Source organism: Zootoca vivipara, chromosome 6 (genome assembly GCF_963506605.1).
Source record: "Zootoca vivipara chromosome 6, rZooViv1.1, whole genome shotgun sequence".
Classification (NCBI taxonomy): Eukaryota; Metazoa; Chordata; class Lepidosauria; order Squamata; family Lacertidae; genus Zootoca; species Zootoca vivipara.
The window spans coordinates 67,745,061-67,771,882 of record NC_083281.1 but is presented as its reverse complement, the minus strand read 5'-3'; the positions used below and the strand labels follow the sequence as shown (position 1 = coordinate 67,771,882).

The window sequence follows — 26,822 nt, the reverse complement described above, 5'->3', positions numbered from 1 at the left end:
TGAAACATATTGCTGTCCAAAAGCAAGGTTATCTTAAAATATCTGCATAATTCTTACTCAGTTTCAATGCCCTTCCTTAAATATAAGGAGGAAAGAGGGGCAAACATTCAGAACTGAACTTCAGAGTTAAATGATGCCCCCCCCCCAAAAAAATCAGAAAAAATATTTATGCAAAGTATTTATGCAAATACATTGATTGCTTATGTTATGTGTACATTACACCTTCAAGTGAGCAAAGTCCTGCTGGATCAAGACAATGCCCCAACTAGTCCAGCACTTTGTTATCACTGCAGCCAACCGGATGCTTGTGGGAAGAAGCCCACAAGCAGGACCAAAATGCAGCAGTGCTTTACCCATTTGAAATTCCCAGCAACTAGTGTTCAGACATACTGCCTCCAACATCAGAGACAGAACCAAGCAATAGTGACTAGTATTTTTAAGCAAGCTTAATAAGCAACAGGCTGAATGGCACTTACCTTAATGCAGCTGCTCATTTCATACCTGCTTTGAAGTCAAAACTAATTAGTAACACAGCCAATAACCTGTTAAAGCAATTACAATCTATTGAATTCTAGATTACAACTAAATATTTACATATAACATAGCAGCTTTTGTGGGGGGGGGATGGGCAAGATCAGCCTTGTATTTAAGTACTTCGATAACCAAGGAATTGCATGTAGGAGAGTGACTGGGCTGATTACCAGGAGGACAGAGTGCTTCATTCTTCCTCTACACAAAGTATAGAAATCATTGGGCTGCCAGAAAAAGGAAATCCCACTGCCACCTCACCTAGCACAGAAAGCGCTATAGCCCTCCTCTGCTAGCCTATGACAGACTAGTAACTCTCCTGAGCTTAGTTACAAGACTGATTCAGCCACAGCAGACATGGAGAAGTACCCCTCATACAGTGTATTCAAACCCTCCGCCCAGTTCCATATCTGCATTGTGCTGAAGCATGCCTTGTGGGTCTTGGTAAAATGAGGTTTTTTTTGTGCCTCACTTATCTGCATCCAGCAGCCTTCTGCTTCCTAGACCCCCTTCCCACCACAGTGCTATTCCAGCTGTTGAATAGACAGAGTATTCCCCATTCTTGCACTGATTCCTGCTTGCCCCTTCTATTAAAGGAATCCTTATAAATTACTTTTAATCTTTCACAAGCACTTCCCTCAGGAAAATTTTTAAGACATGCACAGTGTTCATCTGTGTAATCTGCACAAAAATTAAGAGAGCCTTGGCACGGATCCCATTGGCAAAACAAAAGTAAACACAAAAGAAATATCACATTGGTTGACATTTCTGGAAAGTAGATGCAGCACTAAGCCCTGCATGTTGAATCCCAGAAATCCCAACCATTAATGTTCCAGAAAATAGGTCAGGTCAAAGAATGGCTGCTACTACCACCACCACCACCACTACCACTACCACTGGGAACTCCTCTAGAAGCTAGGAACACTATCAGTGTTCCTCTTGTGCAAGAACAGGCAGCATATCCTTGGACAAAGGAACAAGGAATTCTGAGCAATGTTGCATTCAAGTGAGCTTCTATTCCGTTAAGGCAAAAAAATCACTTAAAAGAGTTTTCAGTTTGCCAGGAATTCTTTTAATGACAGAATTTAAAAAAGACCAAAAAACAGCTTATTTCAACTGCCTCATTTAAACAAATGGTCTGTAATTTATAGTTACAAATACTGTATAGACAATGCCTTCTTGTACTGCACAACCAATAAATACAAGAATGACTTCAAAATGTCTAAAGGTCTCTAAAGTCATTTGAAAATGTGCCTGACCTTCCACTTTTTTAAATTAGAACATTCTCAAACAAATCTGCAGTTATGCTTGAACTCAAAATACAATGGCATCTACAATTTAAAAGAAGCCGTTTTAGGAATCAGTTCAATGTTGCCCCTTTTTAGACACTGTTATGTTCACAAAAATAGCTGAATGAACAACAGTATCATTGAATGAACTACTGGAAAAAGACTAAGGACTTCAATCCTTTGCAGAGTTACTCAGGTTTAAGTTCCATATAGGTCCACAGGACTTATCTGTACTATATAACCAGTGGCAGGATTGCACCCCCCTAAAAATGATACCAAACATACAGAAGTATACACTTTACCATAAGTAATTATAAGTATCAGAAAATGGACACCTGTAATTAATCTCAAAGGGTCAAAAAAAGGAAAAAGGAAAAACCTGAATTACATAAAAGAAAAAATCATTTATTTAATGAAAAACTAGAAGTTAATAAAAATTAGCAAATACACAGAAGATTTACACAAGAACAGCAGCAATACTATGTAGTGACTTACGCAGTGGGAGAGGAGGAAGAATAGGGGGAAGTAGCGGCCAGAGACTGGACCGCCTTGCATGGCTTGTCAGTCAAAGGAAAAGAATACAAATTAAACACAAAACAGTATCTGTTCCAAACATACAATCAATCTACAAACAAGTTTAGAATTATTTTACAACACATTTCATTGAATCAGTTCTTAATACAAAAAGATGCCCATTTTGGGTAGAATATATATATATATATATACACACACATACACGCATATATATATATATATATATATATATATATATATATATATATATATATTCATTCAGTGGTTTACTGCTGACTTATTTTAAATATATTAGTGTTATTACATGCAACTGTTTCCTGTACTTTAACAGCCTTCCTATTAATTTACCTTCATATATGCTAACCTCTCCCTACCAAACTGTTCACATCTGGCAGTCAAAGATGTTTACCTTTGTTATGAAACTGAATGCTGTGGGTTGTTTTTAGACACTGGCCTGAAAACGTCAGATCGCGGTTTCAACACATCGAAATCGTCACATTAATGCCTAAATTGCCGTTCTCTGCAAAAAGCTGTGCAATGCTGGTGTCAAAGACTAGACAGTCACTGTTCATGATGGCAGTTGCAATCCCTTCGTGAATTGATCGAGGAGTTGCTTCCCAAGTCAATCGTCGCCTATGACCATTTAGCTCAAGTCGATAAGCAAAATTTTCAGCTTGTTTCCGTGTTCCTATCAGCTGTACAATTGCAAAGAACTGCTGGTGACCATCATATTTCTCCTGTTTCTCCAATACAAGCATGAAGTGAAAGCCAAAACAAGACTGCATCATAACCCAGTCAACGGCACCAGGAAGATTAATGTCTGTAGCAAGGAAAACTATATCTTCTCCCTGTAGCGTCGTTATTGACTTATGCTGGTGCATGAGATGAGGCATGACAGCATCTAGAGAGCCTTGCCACTTACAAGAAGCACCAGGACATGGGCACGAATAAGGCCTGAATTCACAAAGCTCTTCATGGTCTGCTTTTTCAGTGTGGGGCAAAGTGATTTCGCAGCCAGAGGAGGCATATTTACAAGGAAACAGTACAGAGTTGGCAACCTTTTCCATAGCCAAGTTACGAATTGAACCCAGTGGGCCTCGGCAGGTCGGACAGCATGTGAGCTTGGGACGACAGTTGCTACAAACAAGATGGCCACTTTGGCACTGCAGAATAGGTGGCAGTACATAGTCAAAACAGACAGGACACTCAAAGAGACTAGCCAAGTCATTGTTGGAAGCTGTGGTACCAGTCAATGCAGGCACCCTCTGTGATGGTGTGCACTTGGAGGTACCCGTGGGAAGCGCTGTAGCAGTTTGACGACTCATTTCTGTAAGAAAGCAAAACAAAATGAGCACATTTATAAAGCTCCTTCTTTCAAAAGAAAACACTCAAGCCTACTTTTTTTTGGGGGGGGGGGATAATCTGACACATTTACTGAATGTAAAAATGATCTAATCCAGGGTTTCCCAAACTTGGCTCTCCAGCAGTTTTGACTACAGACCATCATCCCTGACCACTGATCCTGCTAGCTAGGGATGATGGAAGTTGTAGTCCAACAACTGCTGGAGATCCAAGTTTAGGAAAACTTTGTCTAATCCAACAGAGCTTGTAGGTCCACCTAGTCCAGCATTTATTTTTCACAGCTTCCAGAAGGGTAACAAGCACAGCATGAAGACAGCAACCCATCCTATATGCCAACTTCACCAGTGATACTGCCTCTGATCATAGAAGCTCCACTTAGCTAGACCAATTCTCCATTAAATTGTCCAATCCTTTTTCAAAGCCATCTAGGAGGATGGATAGACCTCCAGGTATAGGGCAATATATGAAAAAGAAGAAGAAGAAGAAGAAGAAGAAGAAGAAGAAGAAGAAGAAGAAGAAGAAGAAGAAGAAGAAGAAGAAGAAGAAGAAGAAGAAGAAGAAGAAGAAGAAGAAGAAATGTTACTTGAATTGGAATCAATATATAATATATTGGAATATGTATTTTAACAACAAATATTTATTAATAATTTGTAACTAAAGAAATGGATGAGATAGTTGTAAAGGAATACTGCTTAATTAGAGCACCTCATAAGGTGGTTTAGGGTAAATGAGTTTTAATCTATTTTTTTAAAGCCATCTAAGCCATGGTCAACACCAAATCTTGTGGCTGGGAATGCCATACATTAATTTGTTGTGTGAAAAAGTGTTTTCTTTTGTCTCCCCTGAAATTAATTTCACCAGGGGACCCAATAAATGCTAAATATTACCACATTTCACAATGTCTGAAAACAGAACCTGATGTGATCTGCATTAAAACATAAAAGCCACCATCAAGTTCATGCTCATGTCTGCGTCTAGGTCTCAGTGAAAGCAGTGGAAGTTAAGTGTGTTTAACTGTGTCTGGACTACAGCCAAAGTACCAATGAAGTTTAAACAGGGTATTAAAAAGTCTTATATAGCAACTAGTCATATGAGTTAATAAGTAGCACAGACATTCAGGTGCTGATTTTGTATGGAGTAAGTAACACAGTCTTTTTGAATAAGTAGTATCTCAGAGTTAAAACGCTCCTGAAACTCAAATGCCAAGAAAGCTTTACATCAAACCTGTGATTGTAGCCATACCCTGAACAATGTATAAAAACACAGGGCTGTAGTCACAATCTTTCCGTCATAACAACTGCAAGCAAAACCTGTAAGTGACCAGTAAGCTGGTTTGTTTTACTGCATATATTTACCCCACAAAGAAAAATTCCTGAGGCATGCAACAGTGGGCAACTGCTAATGATCTCAGAGGCGAGGTGATTCTTTCCACCATCTCAAAAATCAGACTAATTAGTGATTTCTTAAAAACATAACAGCTTCTCTAGTTAAGTTCTGTGCTATTCAGGAAACCTTATCCCTGATACATTCAAAATTCTTACTCAATATACTCTGGGCAGCAATTAGCAATTTTGCTCAGCCATTTGCAGCACAGAAATCTCTACCTAACTTAAAGACAAACAGTAACATTACAAGGAAAAATAATGACAAAATTCCTGGTGTATGTATTGACACATACTTTACATATAATGTTGTTTTAAAGATAGGATTAGCAACATCTTTTTTTAAAAAAAAAAGAATAAGCAGACTAAAATAGAAACGTTTTGTACTATTCACACTTCAAGCATGGTAATAGCTTACAATTGGTTTTTCACATTAGTCAAAATATTTTCACAAAGTCTCTAACCATCTGGCTACATTTTTTGCATGTGGTTGCAATGCTATTACATACCTTAGACTATAGCTAACCTTAATATCCTGCTAAAAGGTTCACTGGGAAGTGAGAAGCTTATGATGCATTTTTAGTGAACATAGAACTGCAAGTATTTAAATCAATTAATGGTCTGGATCAAGCAATTAAAGTATTTTGAATAAAAATATGCCACCAATTAATTGATAGGCAGATTCTTTCAAGAATCTAAACACACTTTGTAGGGAGTAATTCCCATTAACACAGTGAGCCTTACTTCCATGTACACATGCATATAGGCACACTGAGCTAATTATTTTTGCTTACAAAAACATATTGGAACAAAAATTTCTTCTATCTCAGACAGTAAGGAATGTCACTTTCCATATGCTGCCCCCTGTGACAAGTGTAAGCATCTAAAAGCAAAACACCATTTCCTTCAGAATAATTTATTTGTACACAGGTGTAACCAACAGATTACAACTTATGACCAAACCATTAAAAACCTTTAAATCACCTGACATGTAGATAATCCAATGTGGGAAGAGTCAAATGTTCATTTCAGCATCCCCATCTTCCCATCTTGTAAGCCTTGCAAGGTAATTACCACTACGGATATGCTTAGAAGCTGGGCACCAGAACAGGCAAGCTCAGCTATCTCACACATTTCAATACGCCACTGAACAAGTCACATTCAACTCTGAATGATCATTTAGACATAAGCACATTGCCTCACTTTTTACCAAATTAATCTGCAATGCAATAAATATATCCACTGACAAATACCAGGTTGTCCCAATTATCTTACAGACCCAATCAGAACCTTCAGTTATCTATGGAACTCATTTCTGGAAGACCAGAGAAATCAACTAGTTTTCCTATGGGCCAACTCTCACAACATTTTAATATGAGTAAAATTACAATATCCAACAAGGACCCAGAACCTGCTGACAGACTGTTCCCAGATTGCATGGGTGGGGCTTGGCCTGATCTGGGTAGGGATACACTCTCAGTGAGGGAGGCATGTAGCTCATAGGCATTTCTGGCTCCAGTAATGTAGTTTGAGGCACAAGTGGCCTCAGTGGTACAAACTATCTACGCCCCTCTCTGGCCAGATAGACTAACTTGTTTTGTATACACTATGGTAACTTCTAGGTTAGATTAGTGCATGGGTCGGCAAACTAAGGCCCGGGGGCCGGATCCGGCCCAATCGCCTTCTGGATCCAGCCCACAGTCAGTCCAGGAATCGCCACGTTGATCGCTGTGGGGATTCTGATCATTTGGGCTGTGCCATTCCCCCACACACACACACACACATACACACCGCGACAGCACCTCCTCCCTCCCTCCTCCTGGCTTCTCCCCCACCCTGCCTAGAGGAGGAAGGGGGCTGGGCTTTGTTGTGCCGCGGTTGGCTGAGCACCATTTTAAGCAGCCCCTCTCCGGAGCCAGCCCTTTTGCGCCACTCATCGTCCCTCCGCCGCTGCCACCCCTGCCACTCACAAGGCATAGGTAAGCAGCCACCGGGGCTCATCCAGTGCTGTAGAGAAGGGAGGGGGATTCTTTTCTTCTTCAAAATACAGTCCGGCCCCCCACAAGGTCTGAGGGACAGTGGACCGGCCCTCTGCGGAAAAAGTTTGCTGCCCCCTGGATTAGTGCAATTTGTTGTGTGGCTGGGTTCCCTTGAAAATGGTTTGGAAACCACAGCTAGTGCAAAATTCAGCTGCCATATTGCAGGACAGTTTGAGAATATAAGATCAATTTTGGCACAACTGCACTGGTGGCCAAGTTTAACTCTGGTTTTGACCTAAAGGTGAAACTCGGAAAATTAGAATATTGTTGTAAAGTGCATTTATTTCAGTAATGCAACTTAAAAGGTGAAACCAATATATGAGATAGATGCATGACATGCAAAGCAAGATATGTCAAGCCTGTGTTTGTTGTAATTGTAATTATTTGTCGTTAGGCAGGTCAATTATAAATGGAATGTAATTAATGAAATGTAATAGCGATGTTTATTTTTGTTTTTTGTATTGTTGTAACTATTTGTTTTATTACTGTGGAATTTCCAAAAGAAAGCCTTTGTAAAAATAAAAATAAAAAATAATTAGTTGCATTACTGAAATCAATGCACTTTTCGGCGATATTCTAATTTTCCGAGTTTCACATGTATAAGGCCTTAGGAGGTGCAGTACCCCAATACCTCAATGACCACCTCTCTCCACATGAACTAATCTGGACCCTGCATTCCATCACCTTTCACTATGTGTCCTTCTAAGGGAGATGCAGAGTGAACATACAAGAATGAGCCTTTTCAGTGGAGACTCTCTACTTGTAAAATGCTCTCCCCAGGGGGTTATGCCTGGAACTATCACATTGTTTTTATTTGCCCAGGCTTTTGACTCTTAATTTGGAAGGTGGTTGTTGTTTTTAGCCTACTTTTGTGCTCATCCTTTTAGTGGAGTAGGTTGGATATGTCCTTTTTATATATTTTTATGAATGAGCATTTTAAGTGCTTGTTTTAGTCTTATTCTTCTGTTTGGTTTTAATGTTTGTTCTTGTACTGCAAGTTGCCTTGAAAAAAGTGACAAGTATAAATATATAATCATAATACTATTTTATGTACAGTTGACTTTTTCTTTCATTCATGGTTGATTGTTTTATGTATTCATTGTTGCATCTTATCCTGGGTTTTAGGACAAAAGTATATTTTAGTTGAGTTTATTTGATATATAAAATCAATCAATAAGAGAGCCTATAATATTAATGGGGACAACCCATTTTTAAAACCCACAACCTCAAAAAATAATCAAAATTTACCCTATGCCAGTTCAGAATGTCTCATCTCTCCTTTTTGGCAGGGTTTTGCTAGAAGAGAAGTGGCCTTGTTCTGTGAACACTGAAGTCAACACCATAATGCTCTGACTACTAGGCAAGATTTAACTGAAACTGCTGGTTTACCAAGTGTACTGTGCAAACTTTACCTCCAAGTAGTGAGTTAATATGAGAATTTGTTTTGACTTCTTATATGTTTCATAAGAGATCTGTAAAGCCCAAACAAAACTCAAATATTAAGAATTTTGTCACTAAAAAAATAGAACCTTGAAAGATTCAAATTATTTGTACTGCAATTCAATCAATAGTCTGTCTCCTTTGTTCTCCAAGAACCAAAGAACTAACAGTTATGTCATAAAGTATTAGACTTTGATGCACCTTTCTCAATTTCTACTGGGTATACTGTACCTATGTCTTGTTAATATCTAAAAGCTTTATTTAAAAAAAACACCCCCCAATGACCCATTTTTAAACTACAGCTGTGCTCTCAAGAATACCTTATCACTGTTTGACAGCTGTTAGCCCATCACAGTGTCCACACTTTACTACAGATAGTAAAGGTAAAGGGACCACTGACCATTAGGTCCAGTCGTGACCGACTCTGGGGTTGCGGCGCTCATCTCGCATTATTGGCCGAGGGAGCCGGCGTATAGATTCCAGGTCATGTGGCCAGCATGACAAAGACGCTTCTGGCGAACCAGAGCAGCACATGGAAACGCCGTTTACCTTCCCGCTGTAGCGGTACCTATTTATCTACTTGCACTTTGATGTGCTTTCGAACTGCTAGGTTGGCAGGAGCTGGGACCAAGCAACAGGAGCTCACCCTGTCGCAGGGATTCGAACCGCCGACCTTCTGATCGGCAAGCCCTAGGGCTCTGTGGTTTAACCCACAGCGCCACCTGGGTCCCTCCTACCACCTGGTAGATAATTTGGTGTTCAATCTGAATTAGTTGTAAGCATCCCTGTAAGACCAGAATTAAAGTGTTGAAGCTACTGACCAACAGTCATGTATTTTCTAAGTACATATGCCTCCTTATGCATTACAAGGGCTTGCATGGTAAAAACAACATTTTTGCAGCGTCAAGTAGTGAGCAACCAGAAGAAAATGGAGGAGGGAGGGAAAGAACAACATAAACAAAACTGCAACAGAATTGTGTGTAGATGCTTCTGCAGTGAAATGGTTACAATCCTGAAGTCACCAACAGAACACAACCAAATGTTGGAGGTAGTTGTACTTTTTGATAGCCATCTGAGAGTTTTATTCACCTCTGCTACTCTACTACAATGCACAAGGCTGCCGTTTCAAAAAAGAAAGGAAGTAGTAGTAGTGATAGCTATTTTCATCTTCTGCACGCCATCAGCACCAGCTTGGAACAAAATATAGCCCTGACTCTTGACAAAGTTCTGGCTGCAGGCTTGGACACTATATTGTGATTCAAATAAGTAAATAAACCCTATTTTACTGTGTCACCATCTCCTTTATTAACACATGGCAAATAGTGCAAGAGAAAAAGACTTTCAAGTTGACTCATTATGTCTATTTTTTAAAGCCATGTTAATTGTTCTGCTACATTAATTCCATAGAATAAAAATTTAAGTGAGCAGTGTTCACACCAATTACAGCTGAAGTTATAACCAAGGTCTTTTTCACCCACATAAACCTTTACACAAAGCAACACAGATAAATATGAAGTGGGCATAATATATACAACAGCCTGGGGTGCTGGGCGTAGAAAGTGGATCTCTAAGGAATTCCAGGGTAGCCTGTGACTCACTAAGTAGGTTCTGCACACCACATACAAGTGTGGGTAAGTGCTGGATCCTGTCCCACCATCATGGAGCCTGCCAGATCCCGCCCAATTCTGTATCAATTTCTAACATCCATAAATTTTAAGTGACTCTGATTGCACCAGTTTCATATTGTGTCTTGATACCCGCAATACAAAAATCCATGTCAGAATCAGATTATCACGAGGAGCTCAACTATGTTATCCTTCTCACTAGTACACCCCCAAATTCCACCGTGCAAAGTATTACTACAATGTCTGCTCCAGCTGAAAGGAAAAATTCTATAAAAAGTTCAGGTGCAGGCAAACAAACTAAAATTCCGTACCTTGTTTCCCCAAAAATATTTTGATCATGCTGAGTAAACAGAAGCATTTGAATGTTGGATCAAAACTTGGTAGGGGTTCAAGAAGGAAAATGCATTCAAATCCAGCCTCCAAATCTGATTTCCTTAACAGGTGCCTTGGTAATGAAAAGAGGGCAAACCTGCATGGATTATATGATGAGCATTCATACAGTATGTTTTTCCCCAGTAGTACTGTAGTTGGATTTTGAGGGGGAAGGGGAGCTACATTCCAAACATGTAGTGAATGTAAAGAAAAATAAAACATGGGCAACAAACCTATACAGGATCAGCTAGTGTACTCATCAAGTGAAAAACGAAAGATCTTTCTGATACCATGCCAAACAAGGAAAACTGACCATTTGCAATATCCCAAGCAACTGCTGGCTTTCACAAATCTCACTGAGGCCCAGCGCCTAACAATGCCAGTGTAAGAAATGCTACCTTTTCTTTTGCTGGTTTTATTTCCTGGCAGGCATGTATCAAGGACTCCTTTCCATGCGTATAAAAAACTGAAGGCGGATTTCCCCGTCATGAGGAGTAGAACAGCTCATTGCGTTTCTCCATAGAAACAAAAACAATCCACAACAGAGGCCCCTCCTGGAAACGCCAAGGCTTAGAGACAGCCGGCGCGAAAACAATACCCAGAAGGGGGCACAAATCCATGCGAGGCAAGCAGCTCCCTGAACAAGGGAAGGGCGTTCCTTTAATGAAAGTTTCCGAAGTAATCCAAAGTGAAAGACGTGCTAGTGTGAAGAAGCTGCAGAAAGTCTCACCAATTAGATCCAATTTGATTAGGGAGCCTCCTAAGATGGAGACCCGAATTTCGACCCCCACCCAACTCCTTTTCTTGCGCGCTCTCCGGAGCCCCCGCGAATCTGAACTGGAAACAACTGCGCCCAAACCCAAGAGGGAGGCGCACGGTCACATCCAAAAGCAGAAGCAGCGACTCCCGAGTTCAGTCCGAAGCCTCGTGTGGCAAAGCTATTGGTCGCCGAAGAAAGCCTGAGCTCACTCTCCGCCAGCTCCTCCTAACGCCAGGGAGAACGAGGAGGCGGTATCCTGCTTGAGCCCAGGGAGGGAAGGAGGCTGGGCGGGCAGATCTGCTTCACATGATCAGCCGGACTCCGTTTGCAGCCAGCTAACGCAAGCATCCGCCAAGGGAGACTGCTTAGCGCAGCAAAGATCGCGCCGGGAAAATAAGGGTTGGCCCCTTCCTTCGCTACGAACGGACGACCCTGGTCACTGCTCGCCCGGAAGACGCTCTCGAGGCCGGCCCATCCACCCCAGCTCCTCCCTCTCCAGCGATTAAGCTGTCTCCAAAAGCAGCTGACAAAGTTCAATTACTGTCCTTCCTGCACAGCAGGATTAATATGGAGCAAAATTCGAGTGAATGAGTCAAACTTGAAAGGCTGGTAGGCAGTCAAAACAATGGACTTGGACCTTCTAGTAAAACAGTTTACTGTCTGATTTGGATCTTCCCCTTTAACTCTTAAGAATGTTGGTAATTTGCATGGCTGATGTTTTGAAACAAAGGAATCTTGACTTCTACCAAATCATACTACAGTACAGTGTTAGTCTACCTAACTCAGTATTGTCTACACACTGCTTGGCAGAACTCTCCAGTTTGGTGCAGGAATCTTTCCCAGCCCTACTAAGATGCCAGGAACTGAACCCTAGACATTTTGCATGCAAAGCATGTGCTCTATCACTGAACTATATGGACCTTCCATAAAAGTTCTTTATATACACCCTGAGTATTTTTTTAAAAAAACTGGGATAGCATGAGCAGGAAACTCCACAGAGATGTTACAGATACCAATAGAGGAATGAGCCTAAACTAAACTGAGGAACTTCTGCTGACAAAATTCCAGTGTCTGGCCTTAACCCAAATTCTGTACCAAGGAAGGGGAAGATAATGCCTGCAGCCTGGAGACACAGACCATGCAGTCAACAGAAGACAATTACTATGCACAAAATGCCAGGGATAGTACTGACTACAATGCTGCACAGCAATGACACATGGAAGAAACCACTCCAAGCTCAACAAGTTAATATTTATGCCTATACTCCTGCCTAGTTAAACACTTTAAGGAATAAAAAAATTCCTTCAGTAGCACCTTAAAGACCAACTAAGTTTTTATTTTGGTATGAGCTTTCGTGTGCATGCACACTTCATCAGATACACTGAAACAGTTAAGTAGCCAGACCCTTATGTATATTCAGGGGGTGGGGGTGATGGGAATGGGTGATGGGCTGATAGGAGTGGTAAACCTGTTGATGACTGTTAACGACTGTTAATGACTGCAATTGGTCTGGGGGGGGAGCAAGGGCTGAGGCGCTAAGGAAAGCTTGATCATGTATAATGAGATCTCACGAAAGCTCATACCAAAATAAAAACTTAGTTGGTCTTTAAGGTGCTACTGAAGGAATTTTTTTATTTTGTTTCGACTCAGACCAACACGGCTACCTACCTGTAACTAGAACTTTAAGGAATGTATATGATCAACTAATTAAGTAATAAGAAAATTGGCAAACAGCTAACGAATTTGTTAATTGTCTTGTAAGCTCAAGTGCAGCATGGTGAGGATTTGAGGGGCTAGAAGCACATTTCTGGCTAGCAGGCCTTGTTACAAATTGCTAGAGCGCACTTTACATAGTTTAAAAGGGGGCTGAGGGCTCCCAGCAACCAGCTAATGATCAGGATAGCCACACTCCCTCTCCTTTTAAGGCAATAAAGCTTTAAGTGTCATTTCCTCCTTCAGGCCTCCATACTACTCAGTGTGTCTACCTAGCACCAAAATTGTGCTCCCATTTCCTGTTCTGATCACCTATTTTGAGAATCTGGGCAAGATAATGGGGTCAGGTAAAAAGCTTTTATAAGGACTTCTGCATGTGAAAAATGGTAACTGAAATGATCAGGGGACTGGAGCAACTCATTTACGAAGAAATTTTGTTTTGAGATACTGAGCTTTAGAAAAAAAAGTGGGGTGTATGTTAAAAAGGTAAAGGGCCCCCTGACCATCAGGTCCAGTCGTGTCCGACTCTGGGGTTGCGGCGCTCATCTCACTCTATAGGCCGAGGGAGCCGGCGTTTGTCCACAGACAGCTTCCGGGTCATGTGGCCAGCATGACAAAGCTGCTTCTGGCGAACCAGAGCAGTGCACGGAAACGCCGTTTACCTTCCCGCCAGAGTGGTCCCTATTTATCTACTTGCACTTTGATGTGCTTTCAAATGCTAGGTGGGCAGGAGCTGGGACCGAGCAACGGGAGCTCACCCCATTGCATGGATTCGAACCGCCAACCTTCTGATCAGCAAGCCCTAGACTCTGGTTTAACCCACAGCGCCACCTGGGTCCCTATGGGGTGTAAGTTAGAGATGTATAAAATGATGCATGGTGTAGAGAAAGTGGGCAGAGATGTTTTTCTCCTTTGCTTCTAATGATTAGGACTATTGCAGGGGTCAGCAAACTTTTCCATCAGGGGGGTGGTCCACTGCCCCTCAGACCTTGTGGGGGGCCAGGCTATATATTTTGGGGGGGGGGGATGAACTAATTCCAATACCCCACAAATAACCCAGAGATGCATTTTAAATAAAAGGGCACATTCTACTCATGAAAAAACACGCTGATTCCCAGACCGTCCGCAGGCCGGATTTAGAAGGCGATTGGGCCACCCGGGCCTTAGTTTGCCAACCTATGGACTAGAGCAGGGGTAGGCAACCTAAGGCCCGTGGGCCGGATGCGGCCCAATCACCTTCTCAATCCGGCCCATGGACGGTCCGGGAATCAGTGTGTTTTTACATGATTAGAACATGTCCTTTTATTTAAAATGCATCTCTGGGTTATTTGTGGGGCATAGCATTTCATTCATTCCCCCCCCCCAAAAAAAATATATATAGTCCGGCCCACGACATGGTCTGAGGGACGTTAGACCGGCCCATGGCTGAAAAAGGTTGCTGACCCCCTGGACTAGAGGATACCTGGTTTTCAAAATTGTGATATATCACTAGCTAAAAATTGTGATGTACCAAAACAGTCATACCTCGGGTTGCAAACGCTGCAGGTTATGCGTTTTCGGGTTGCGGTCCGCGCTGAACCTGGAAGTACCAGAACAGGTTACTTCTGGCTTTCGGCACTCGCACATGCGTGCAAAATGACACTACACGCATGCACAGAAGCGGCGAATTGCGCCACGCCCAGGCACAGACCCAGCACTGCGGGTTGCGAACGTGCCTCCTGCATGGATCATGTTCGTAACTCGTATGACTGTATATTGCGATGTTGAAATAAGGATGGAACCATGCAAAGGGGAACAGGGGAACGTCCTGGCAACTACAACTTGTTGCAGAGGTGGCCTGCAGGGAGCCAATGGCAGAAGTGGCAGCAGCCTGCAAGGCCATATCATGGTGGTGGGAGGCAGCAGTAGAAATAGAGGCGGCTTGCAAGGCCATGTTGTGGCAGCAGGATGTGGCAGCAGAAGTTGGGGTTGGCCTGCAAGGCCTCACAGTGGTCATGGGATCAGAAGCAGCCTGTGAGGCCATGTCACAGAGGCGGGAGGTGATGGCAGAAGCGGCCTGCCTCGGTGAGGCTTTTAAGGCCACCGCCGTTTCTCACCACCGAGAACCTTTGCAAACCGCCACTTTTGTGCCAGACGCGAGGCCTCGCAAGCTGCCACCACTACTACTGCATTGCCATGGCAGTGTTGATTCGGTCACCGCCAGACCACCGTCGTCACCTCCCATTGCTACCACAAGGTCTCACAGGCTGCTGCTGCTTCTGCTGCCACTTCTCGCCGCTGCTTCTGCCATCACAGCGACATGGCCTCACGGGCCACCTCCTCCTCCTCCTGGGCAAGGCCTCACAGGCTGCTGGTTATTGTGCCACTAGTGCCAGGCTGGCACCACTTCTGCTGCCACATGACCTTGCAGGCCACTGCTGCATCTGCCTCCCACTGTGACATGGCCTTGCAGGCTGCCACCACTTTTGCTGCTGCCACAAGGCCTTATAGGCTGCTTGTGTTCAAGCAAATGTGAGCAAAAGCCTCCTGCAGGCTTTCCCCACACAAGACAAGGTTTGTTTTTGCTCTTATTTATTTTGTTTTTGTTTTTTATCTCATATTTTTATATTGTGAACTGTCTTGAGATCTACGGATGAAGGGCAGTATACAAATTTTACTACTACTAATAATAATAATAAATGCAAGTCCTTCTGAATATAATGCAGCTTACTCCCAGGTAAGTGGCATTGGGATTGCAGACACAATAATGAAAAATTATATAAATAATTCAATTTAATCTTCTACATCAAAAAGCTCAATAGTTATGTCATGATGTTTCTATTTTAGGAGTTTTGATTATCTTGTTCTTTTAGGATAATATAAAATTGTGTCTATTTGTATATTTTTTCACCTCTTGGGTATTTAACAAGTGAATCAAGTATGAGGGACAATAAGCTGGGCTTTAATCTTGACAAACTGAAAGCATGGTTCCTGTGTCCAAGAAATTTGTCAACTGCTTGTTCTAGGCAGGATTGCACACCCCCTGATGGAGCAGGTATGCAGTCTGGAGGGCTTCTTAATCCAGATTTGTCACTGGAAGTCTGGGTTGGCCTCAAGGGCTAGAAGTGCCTTTAACTAGCTGCACTTGGTACTACAGCTATGATCATTCCTGGGCTGGGAGAGCTTGGCCATAGTAGTTCAGGCACTGGTGACTTCAAGACTGGATTACTGCAATGCATTCTTTATATAGGGCTTCTTTTTATTGAAAAAAATAGTTATTTTAAATCACTTAGAGGTTTCATAATATTCAAGTGGTAGATACATTTTGTTAAATAAATAAAATAAAAACAGCTACATTTAACTACCTTAACTCTGTATCAAAACACAAAAACGAGTAAGTTCAAAAAGATGGAACTAGGAAATGCAAGTATCCACTCACTAATACACACTGGCACACTCTCACAATTATTAATGTGCAGGCTTTTAAAATTTTGTTTTATTTAACAAAATGAAAATACCACCATGGGCACAGCCAGGATTTGGGGGGGGGGGCAAGACTTGTTGGGGGGGGCAGAACTAACATGATTGGACTATTAGTTAAGTATTTCTATTGTGTTATTTGATGGGGGGCTGCTCCCCCAGGCTACATCCATGTATACTACTAGATAAAAACAATCTTAAGTGCTTCTCCCACTCTTAAATAGAAGTTAAGCCAATATTTTAAACCTACTCCAAATGTATTCGACTTATTTATCAACACATTGTAAGTGAAATGGAGAAAGTAAGTAAGAAATATTTGCTGAAATAGTAATGATTTCTTTTTAATCTGCCTACTATCTAAAAGTCTCTATAATAATAGACCAAGACAGATCTGACTACAATGGGTATGGATTGTTGCAACTCTTAAATTTTAATGCATGTCTTATTTAAGACTATATATCCTACCAATTTTCCTTTCAAAACACTAACCCAGTAATGAAATGTGTTAATGAACCACTGTAGTTTAGTTATTTTTGTATTACACAAACACAAAAGCCTCAGGAGAGATAATTATGGGTTTTCTTGAACTCCTATCAGTCAGGAAACTTCACATCAAGTTCCAGCTTTCAGTACATGTATTAGATCAAAAAGGGAAAGTTATAATATTCAAATACAAATATATAGGGCAATACTTAGCAGATGGGTTTCAATTAGGTACTTCCCCTGCATGAAGGGCTGTCTTTAGCATATGAGGCGCCAGGGTGCAAAGATCCGCCCAGCACCCCCAAATGTTCATCTTGCTGGTGCCGCCCCCTCCTCCCGAGTAGTAATAAATGCTACTTTCACGGAGGGAAGACTGGGGGTGTGGGGTGAAGACGGGGATCCTACCATCAGGCAGGGGAGAATGGGGGTGTGGGGTGAAGGCAGGAGATGTTGCCTTCACAGAGGGAAGACAGGGGGTGTGGGGTGAGGGAGGGGGATCCTACCTTCAGGCAGGGGAGAATGGGGGTGTGGGATGAAGGAGGGAGATGCTGCCTTCATGGAAGGAAGACTGGGGGTGTGGGGTGAGGGAAGGAGATGATGCCTTCCTGCAGGGGAGTCTGGGGGTGTGGGAGGGAGAGAGCCTCTCCAACCATATGACTTCCCAACCATATGGCCTCCCAAGCCTCCACAGGAGGAGAGGATCCCTGCAGAGGCTTAGGATGGAAGCTGCACCCCGCCAGCCATATAGTTGGCGGGGTGCAGCTTCCATCCTAAGCCTCTGCAGGGATCCTCTCCTCCTGTGGAGGCTTGGGAGGCCATATGGTTGGGAAGTCATATGGTTGGAGAGACGCAGCTGGTGGGCGTGTAGGGAAAGGGGAGGCCGTCGGCAAAGCCGTGCAGCTCCCCCACTCGCTGGGGCGCTCCTTGGAGGCCGGCGCCCTGGCGCAACAAACCACTAAGCCCTATGGGAAAGATGGCTCTGCCTGCATGTGAGGACAGGCTCTGGGTGGAAGAGACGAGACAAGGTGGGAAAACAGAGCGATGTAGACACCATTATCCCACCCCAGGGGAAATGAAACAACAGTGCCAGGGCAGGACATGCTATTCCTTCTGTGACTTATGTCACAGTAGTGTTGCTGCATTTTCTCTGGATGCAACAATGCTCTGCCTGCAAAGGCAACATTTTCAAGCCCTGCCCTATACAAAGTACAAAATAAGCCTGATGCTCTTAGTGAGAGTTACACCTGCATGGTGGCTGTGGCAGTGCTTGCAGGACTATAGCCATTGCAAAGAATCTTCAAACTCCAACAGACTGCTAGCAATTTATGGCACAGAAGTGTCTAACCTTTTTAGAAAGCTTGCTATAAATCATGTTCAGAGTACAAGTCATACTTTTCTAGTGTACACTGCAATGCCTATTTGAGCCAAAGGTACATGTAGCTGTACAGATGCAGGCAGAATACAGGCAGAAGCTTGGGCCTAGATACAGTATAGTCAGTACTGGGGAGGCGGGTGGGGATTCTTCCCTTGCCTATCAGTGGCACACATCTTATTTGCATACATCTTGGATAGTATCTAATGGTGGCCATATGTCCTCTTCTTCCAGGACACATCCTCTTTTTCATGGGTAGAGTCATTAAAGTGATCCATAGTTAAAAGTAAAGGTAAAGGGTAAAGGGACCCCTGACCATTAGGTCCAGTCGTGACCGACTCTGGGGTTGCGGCGCTCATCTCGCTTTACTGGCCGAGAGAGCCGGCGTACAGCTTCCAGGTCATGTGGTCAGCATGACTAAGCCACTTCTGGCAAACCAAAGCAGCGCATGGAAACACCGTTTACCTTCCCGCTGGAGCGGTACCTATTTATCTACTTGCACTTTGACATGCTTCCAAACTGATAGGTTGGGAGGAGCTGGGACCAAGCAACGGGAGCTCACCCCATCACGGGGATTCTAACTGCCAACCTTCTGATTGGCAAGCCCTAGGCTCTTGTGGTTTAGACCACAGCGCCACCCACACACCCCACAGTTAAAAGCAGAAGTCGGCAAATATGTCCTCTTTTTGCTCTTCAAAATATTGCAATATTCCCTAGCCATGGGAAACACATCTTCAAAGTGGAGCACCCAATTTTCACCAATCTGTCCTACCCACTTAAGCCCACCCTCACCTAGAAAAACTACTGCACCTTTGAAAAAGTATGGAATATGACACAGATGACACCTATAGAAAAAAGCCATGACTGGATATACGGTAACGTATCTTTACAATATCAATCAAGATCCAGATTTGACACCAATCATGTTGATCTGAGGTCTCTCACCAACTTCTGCACTGAAGACTGTGATTGGGTTATTAAAAATTCTCAAAGGCACCTTAATTAAAAATGTAAAATACTTATTTCAGTTCATCATTTAAAGGTATGGTGCTTTTCAGGAATCCCAAGATGAATCTTAAAAGCCTATTCTGGTTCACTTCAAAACTTACCCTGTTTCTCATATTTTAAGACATACCCATAAAATAAGCCATAGCAAGATTTTAAGCATTCAAGGAATATAAGCCATACCCCGAAAATAAGACATAGTGATAGGCGCAGCAGCAATGCCGGCCGCGGCAGGAGGAGGAGGAAAAAAATAAGACATCCCTTGAAAATAAGCCATAGTGTGTTTTTTGGAGGAAAAAATAAATATAAGACATGTCTTATAATATGAGAAACACGGTAAGATGCAATAAGGGCCCCATATTGTTATACAAGTGCATGGGTATTCTAAGTGAACAAAAAAGATGAAGATTAAACTAGATTTATGAATAAGGGAACCCATTTAAATGTTGCATGTATTTTCTGGAATGCTCCTTTCCTAAAATAAATACATTTTCTGTGAAAATTGCTTGAAATGCAACATTAATTTCTCAGTACTTGGGCCAAGAATGTTTACATTGCTGCTATTAGTCTAATCTAGTGGCTTACATGATGCAAGAAGTATTTACTTCGCCTTGCATCACAGCTAGAATGATAAACAAACTGACTTAACAGATAATAGAGAGCACAGGGACCCAATTCAAAAAGCTAGTTAGGACTTCTGAAGTCCTAAACAGCTTGGGCCCAGCAGGAACCACAACCTCTTAAGGTCAACAAGAAACACTGAATTATGTCATCTATGTATCAAAGCCAAAACCATAAGAGCAAGCAGAAAAGCATTCTCCCAGAGTTTAGAATTCTCCCCACACCATATTTTATTTATTTAAGAATTTCTATACCACCCTCTCATAAGGTATTAAGACTGTGAATAGTAAAACAAAAGCAATTTAAAAACCATTAAAAGCAGTACAGATCATTAAAATGACTAGCTACTAAAAATAATAATAAAACAACTGGATAGATTTCAAGAGACACGTGATGCCAAGTGGTTTCTGGTGTTACATGCACAGGATTCACAGACTCAACTGTAACTTAATTTTTACAGCAGCAAGAAATCATGAGAAACAGTGCTACAATGGTCTGAAAATAACCCTCAGGCAGCTTTGCCTGTTTTTTAAATTTAAAGGCTACTTTTTCTTCTCCAACGAGCTCAAGGTGATTACGTTGTTGTCCCCCTCTTCATACAAACCCCACAACAACCCTTTGAGGTACATTAGGCTGAGAGACAATGAGTGGCCTAAGGTCAGTGAGCCTCATGTCTGAGTGGGGATTTGAACCCTGCTCTTCCAGCTCCTGTCTATCCACTTCACTACAATGACAAGCTACAATTCCCAGGGCTCTTAAATCATTTGGGGGTGGGGTTGTTGGGCTTTGTTTTTGTGCTTAGAATGCTATTTTGTAAGTGCTCACTTCAACCAAAGTTTTCAGCCCAACTGCACTTCTTTCAAAGCGAGTTCCATTACTGTTTGCAACTTCCTTCCAGTTAAGTTTGTTTAGAACTGTGGAATAAATCAGCAGGCAATACACATTCTCATGATATTAGACCCCCAAGAGCACCCGATTACTTGCTTTTAAAGTTGTGCATACATTTTAACATGGGATAGCAAATATTTTCAATGACATTTTCAGCACTGAAAATCGTGCTCAAATTCAGTCACACAACTATCCCCATATGGCTTATGCACGGTATTTGAACTTCTGCAATCACTGTCTATTACATAAATCTATTATTGAAACTATCTGTCCTTAGGTATGATGGTTAACACCAGAAATTAACTTACGTAAATCAGGACTAAAATCTCTGTATTATGAATGTCTGGTTCCTCAGGTACCTAAAAATCAGAAACATATTTTTTTATGCCATGAAACCTAATGCTGCTCATCAAAAATTTGGCAGAGGGACTGGGAAATTTTGAATCCCCACCACTCATAGCTGCCAAGTTATCCCTTTTTTACAGGGATTTTCCCTTATGCTGAATAGGCTTCCTCGTGAGAAAAGCGAAAACTTGGCAGCTATGCCACCACTGCCTGCATGGTCCCTTGTCCATCTAACATAGTTTGATTGCTCCATTAGGATTTCAGGCTTTTCTCATTTTAAGCTACATGAGCAGCAAGTGCGACATACACCAAACAAACAGAAAAAACCACAATTAGGAGAAAATGTGTAACTTCATGCCATAATCTCCCCAAGAAAAAGCAGGGCTAGTGAGGCAAAATGAACCAAAAGATCTATAAAGGACTTGCATAAAATGAATATATTTCAAAGTACATGAGAAGTAGGGAACCTCTGGCCCATGGGCCAAATCTTTGTCTGTCACGGAAGCAATTTGGCCAGCAAGGCCACTTGCCTCAAACCACATCTACCTATTATCAGATGAGCAGGGTTCAATCCTGTTGGGTGCTGCTTCACCAGTGTCTTTCCTGTAGTGGCAAAGCAGACCCTTCCCCTCCCAGCAGTGTTAGAAACTCGCGATATGTAAGCTAAAAGTCAAATGGCACCTTAACCGTAGGTCAGGGGTCAGCAACCTTTTTCAGCCGTGGGCCAGCCCACCGTCCCTCAGACCATGTGGTGGGCTGGACTATATTTGGGGGGGGGGGGAGATGAACGAATTCCTATACCCCACAAATAACCCAGAGATGAATTTTAAACAAAAGGCCACATTCTACTCATGTAAAAACATGCTGATTCCCGGACCGTCCATGGGCCGGATTGAGAAGGTGATTGGGCCGCATCCGGCCTATGGGCCTTAGGTTGCCTACCCCTGCCGTAGGTTATGGTCACCACAATGGAGTTTCTAGGTGCCCTTTCACAATTAAATAATGTGTTGCTAAATTAGCTCTTTACAACCTATCTGACAGCACTTTGTTAAGAGCTGGAAGTATATTGGGGTGCTTCTCACTGGGGACCAATGGGATAGTGCATCTTCTGCTTGTTGGAAGTGTTTATGCCATTTGCACTCACCTATTCTGTTTACAGTCTCTGTGAACAATAAATCAAATTATTACAGAAAACACCAGAAATCTCCAGTGATCCCAGGTAGGTGCTGCCAGAGTTTATCATCACTAGGGGACATGGGAAACATGTACCACATATTTACTTCTCTCACCTAATATAGCAGTAATCATAGCATCTCTGCATATTGCTCTGAACTACATGAAAGTGTTGATTTGAGTGAAGGCTGTTCGTCACTTTGATGCCAGTTAAAGAAAGTTTTGTAACTAACCCTGTAATAAGACCCACATTAAAAACAGGTTTTTTATGTTACAGTATCATAACCACCTTATGCTAGGCTAGTTCAGTTCTTGAAACGACTAATTTATTGGACTACCAAAAGTTCAGTTTCTCTATTTTAGTACTGTACAAGGAAAACTGAGAGGACAGGACTGCTGTTATCTTGCCCTAGGCTTCTGAACTATTTTGTATTCAATGAAAATATTTTAAATCAAATGTGCCAATACTGCCACAGGTAACTGCAGTATGGCATTTGGAAGACTTTTTTTTTGTTTCTGGCACACTCAGCACCATTTCACACACAATAACAAATTCATATTTCCTTAGATAATGATTATTTCAACACAGGAAAGGAACAATATGTCAGTCTTCTTTAAACCCAATTAAGAGATGGGGGAAAAATCAGACACAGAAAAAGATGCAATTTAAATTATTGTAATGTATGCACAAAGTCCATATTTGCTTAGTGATCATCCAATCTGATCTTTCTCTAGAACCTTTCTTTTATACTAAATTTATGAAATCATCAACCCTTTCATCACAATGACTCTCACAAATCCAAGCTATAATCATAGAGGACTAGTTTAGTGCAATAACTAAGAGTCAGAGACCCAGGTTCAAATCTTACCTCTGCTATGGGATTAAAAAGTGGCCCTAGGCAAGCCACTATCTCTTAGCTTCAGACCCATATGCAGCATGGGGATAATAATACTGTATTGGGACTATCCTGCAATGCTATACTGTATTAAGGATTATCAAATAATGTGTCATGTGTTTTGAACAGATGAATTACACTACATGAATGTTTAATATTATTTAGCTATTTCACAAGGTCTGCTTATACACAGGTGGTCCGATGCCTTGTGCTTTTCCAACTGTTATTTAACTTCATGAACCAAGTGATTGTGCAAGGTTGATGTCACAATGCCAAATCAACTATTCCGTACTCGAAAAAGCAGTGATTTCAAAGTAGCTTACTTAAAAGTAAGCATACATACAGCATCTATAGGGAGAACATGAAGAACTAGGTCATGGCTCAAACATGTAAAAAACAAACAAACCCACAACAGCATAGAACCTTGCATTTTTAAAGAGTGGGTTATTACCCAATTGTATACTTTTGTCATGTATGATTAAAGCAAATAATGATTTTATTATTTTCTTCCGGAAAATACCATATTTCTATGTATACAGCTAAGAAGCCTACACAAGCAATTTTCATGATGCATGTATTAAAGATTTTAAAAAACCCATGAAATTGAAAGTGGCAAGATGTGTTATGTGTTTCTATAGTCCTAACTTTACATCTTGCACTGTTTCTCTAAGGCCACATTAACCCTAATTTATCAAGTTTCCACAGTTCAAAACCAGTCTTGAACTTCCCCACACTACACAAGAACAGGAACCACTTCTGCAGTAAAAAAATGCACACTAAACATAAACAGCCCTTTCCATATTTTATGTAATGCCTTCACTCTACACAGGTAAAGTAATAACATATCATTACGTACATATAACAATGCATGCTGCATTGTAGAACAACAAAAAAAGGCGGAGACAGACAAGCAGAAACATATTACAAACTAGGAATTTAAACAGGGAAAATAAGTGTGCAATAAACAGATCAACTGAGATGTAGACACAAGATGAGGAATGTCCCTACCTTTTAAGCTCTCTGGTGTAATAAATTGGTAATGAGAGGTAGGGAGATTAGAAAGTTCAGCAGCAATTACAACTAGGGCTACAATCCTATGCAAGCTTAGCTGGGACTAAGTCCTACTGAAAACAATGGGAGTTACTTTGAACACAGCCGATTATGATATTGGGCTGCATCCTAATCACACTTACTGGAAAGTAAGGCATACAGGATATAATGGCAGTTTTAAGTAAACACTTGCACAGTAGATCTTGCATTTTTTGTTAGAAAGGAAAGGTGATCAGCATCCCTTCCAATTTTATTTGATGTCAGGAATTGTCCATATAAGGGATGTCAAACATCTGGGAATCAGGGAAGTGGGGGTGGAGAGATGTGATCAGCTCCCAATAAGTTTTGAAAACTAGAGAGAAAGGTAAGAGAGAAAGTGCAGCTTAGCCCTCCAGTGTCACACTCATCATTTAAGGTTCCAATCCACAATTAACCTGATTCTCTTTGCTTGTTTTCTCCCCACACACCAAAGAACCAGTGTGCTCTAATAAGGGCTACAGACAGAACCCAGTAAGTGAAATGTGTACTGTATTTCTAAACACCCCAAAATGGGGAACCATCATCACTGCTTCTTTTGTCCCAAGTAGCCCTCCCCCGCATGCTGCCATCTTGTAGGGTGGCAAGTGTGGCTAATATCATTACATCTAGCCACCACGTGCATTTCACCTTAAAGACCGTTACAAATTGCACACAAGTTTAGGGCAGCAAACATCACTGGGCTCACCTTTCCCCCTTTCTCACCCACTACCACTTGTTTCCTTTTAACATCTTGACTGAGGAAGAGCTCTGGAGAACCTGAAATCTTTGCACGTGGCTTTGCACTACCTTTTGGCGTCAGTCCTACTTAGTTATTAGTCCTTATTAGCAATATTAACAACAGCAGCAACAACAACAGCAGCAACACCACACTGTGGTTGCCGGCCTTCCTCGGGAGCAAGCGCTACATCTGAAGGCAGCGGGGCTTACTCCTAAAGAAGCAAGACGACTACGCCGTGGCTGTCAGGCTTCCTCACGAGTAAGCGCCGCTTCTTGAAGGCTGCGGGGCTTTGCTCCCGAGAAAACCGCGCTGCACGGGCCGCCCCCACCCCCACTTCACACTTCCTCCTCCCCGCCACTGAAGCGGTGACCATGGAAGACGAGGCTGAGGGCTGCGAGGAGGCCGCCGCCGAAGCCATGCTGTTGTTTTTTGTGCCGCCGCCGCCGCCTGCCTCCCCTCCGAGCTAAGCACAAAAGGACAGCCGAGGCCAAGCAGGCGACGCCGGCCGGCCGGCCAGCCAGCCCCTCTCCCACCACAAAGGGAAGAAAGCGAGGGAGGCGGAGCGGGGCCTGCGCGCGGCGGGGCCTAGGAGACCGACCAAGCCAGTCTGGCCCACCCACCCTCCTTCCGAGGAGGCGAGCCGCGGGCCTCCCCTCCTCCGGATTCCCCACCCCCACCCCCTCGCACTCAGGCCCGCCGCCGCTTCCCCTCAGACTCCCGTTAGGCCGCGGCGAGGCCTGCTCGGGCCCGGCATGAGGCGGCGGCGGCACCACCACACATTCCCTCTCACTCTTTGCCTCCTCACCTGTGGGCACTGGGCTGGGCGGCGAGCCGCGGCCTGGCTCCCACCCCCGGACGGGCCGCGAGAGGACCGTGGGAGGAGGGCGCTATGAGCTGGCGAAGCGAGCACCGGGGGAAGGGGGGGATGGAGGGAATTTAAAAAGGGGGTTAAAAGGAGGAGAAGAGGCGGGCGGGCTGGCTTGTCTCGACGATGGCCGTGAAAACGACACACACGAAAATAAAACGGGAGGGAGAACCAGCCTTGGGAAGAATGGGGGGGCGGGGGGGAGTTAAATAGGCGGCCGGTCGAGCGACCCCGCGCTCGCTCGCTCGCTCGTTCCCTCTACCGCCACCACTAGCGCTAGGCCGGGAGGGGAGCGCGCTCGACTCTCTTTCTCCAGCGGTTGCGCGGCGCGCGCGCGCGCACACACACTCACACCCTACCCTGCCTTCTTCCTCGCGCGTGCGCGCGCAACCCCGCTAAGGGTAGCGGCTGAGAGAGAGAGAGCTGGCTCGCTCTCCGTGCGCACGCGCACTAGGCCTCGCCTGGCGGGGAATGAGCGGCGTTAGGTGGAGGGAGGATAGAGTTAGATGGATATTTAAATAACAGGAAATAATAGTAATGTTTAACCATTTAAGGCAGAAATGTTTACGAAACCAACTTCCAAGCTAATCTCAATAAACTTTCAAAATTATTTATTTATTTATTTATTATTAGATTTGTTAATTGCTTCCCTTGAGGCATCCGGAAGCGATTTGCAATGTAATGATGTTTGTAAAAGTTACATATATAGAAACTGCTGAAAGCATCTGCATATGTAAAAACAATTTTAGGGACAACAGCTGCAAATATAGAAACAGTTTAAAAGGACGTATAGTGACTGAGAAATATTTTGAAAGGCTTGTTGAAAGAGGACTGAAATTATTATTATGTTGGGTTATATTCCAT

The 26,822-nt window shown here is 42.9% G+C and overlaps 1 protein-coding gene across 4 annotated transcripts; it reads right to left on the bottom strand.

The window, feature by feature from the left end:
* Nucleotides 1-200: 200 nt before the first annotated feature.
* Nucleotides 201-26,288, bottom strand: SIAH1 (siah E3 ubiquitin protein ligase 1). Of its 4 annotated transcripts, none has more exons than XM_035119777.2 (2): nt 25,899-26,288; nt 201-3,678 (listed from the first exon to the last, which is right to left on the bottom strand). In XM_035119777.2, the coding sequence occupies exon 2, from the start codon at nt 3,674-3,676 to the stop codon at nt 2,828-2,830; it is 849 nt and encodes a 282-aa protein (XP_034975668.1). In that variant the 5' UTR covers nt 3,677-3,678; nt 25,899-26,288; the 3' UTR covers nt 201-2,827. The 4 variants fall into 4 exon arrangements, with proteins under 4 accessions (XP_034975668.1, XP_034975666.1, XP_034975667.1 ...); XM_035119775.2 differs by lacking the exon at nt 25,899-26,288 and adding an exon at nt 10,970-14,049; XM_035119776.2 differs by lacking the exon at nt 25,899-26,288 and adding an exon at nt 6,080-14,048.
* Between the last annotated feature and the right edge of the window lie 534 nt (nt 26,289-26,822).

What these genes read in the sequence shown, in the direction of transcription:
- SIAH1 (XM_035119774.2), bottom strand. Translation starts at nt 10,793, where the DNA reads ATGTTTTATTTTTCTTTACATTCACTACATGTTTGGAATGTAGCTCCC. An exon ending in AATATTTTTGGGGAAACAAG is followed by an intron (nt 3,679 to 10,510) that starts GTACGGAATTTT and finishes GCTTTCTTACAG; the next exon opens with AAATGAGTCGTCAAACTGCT.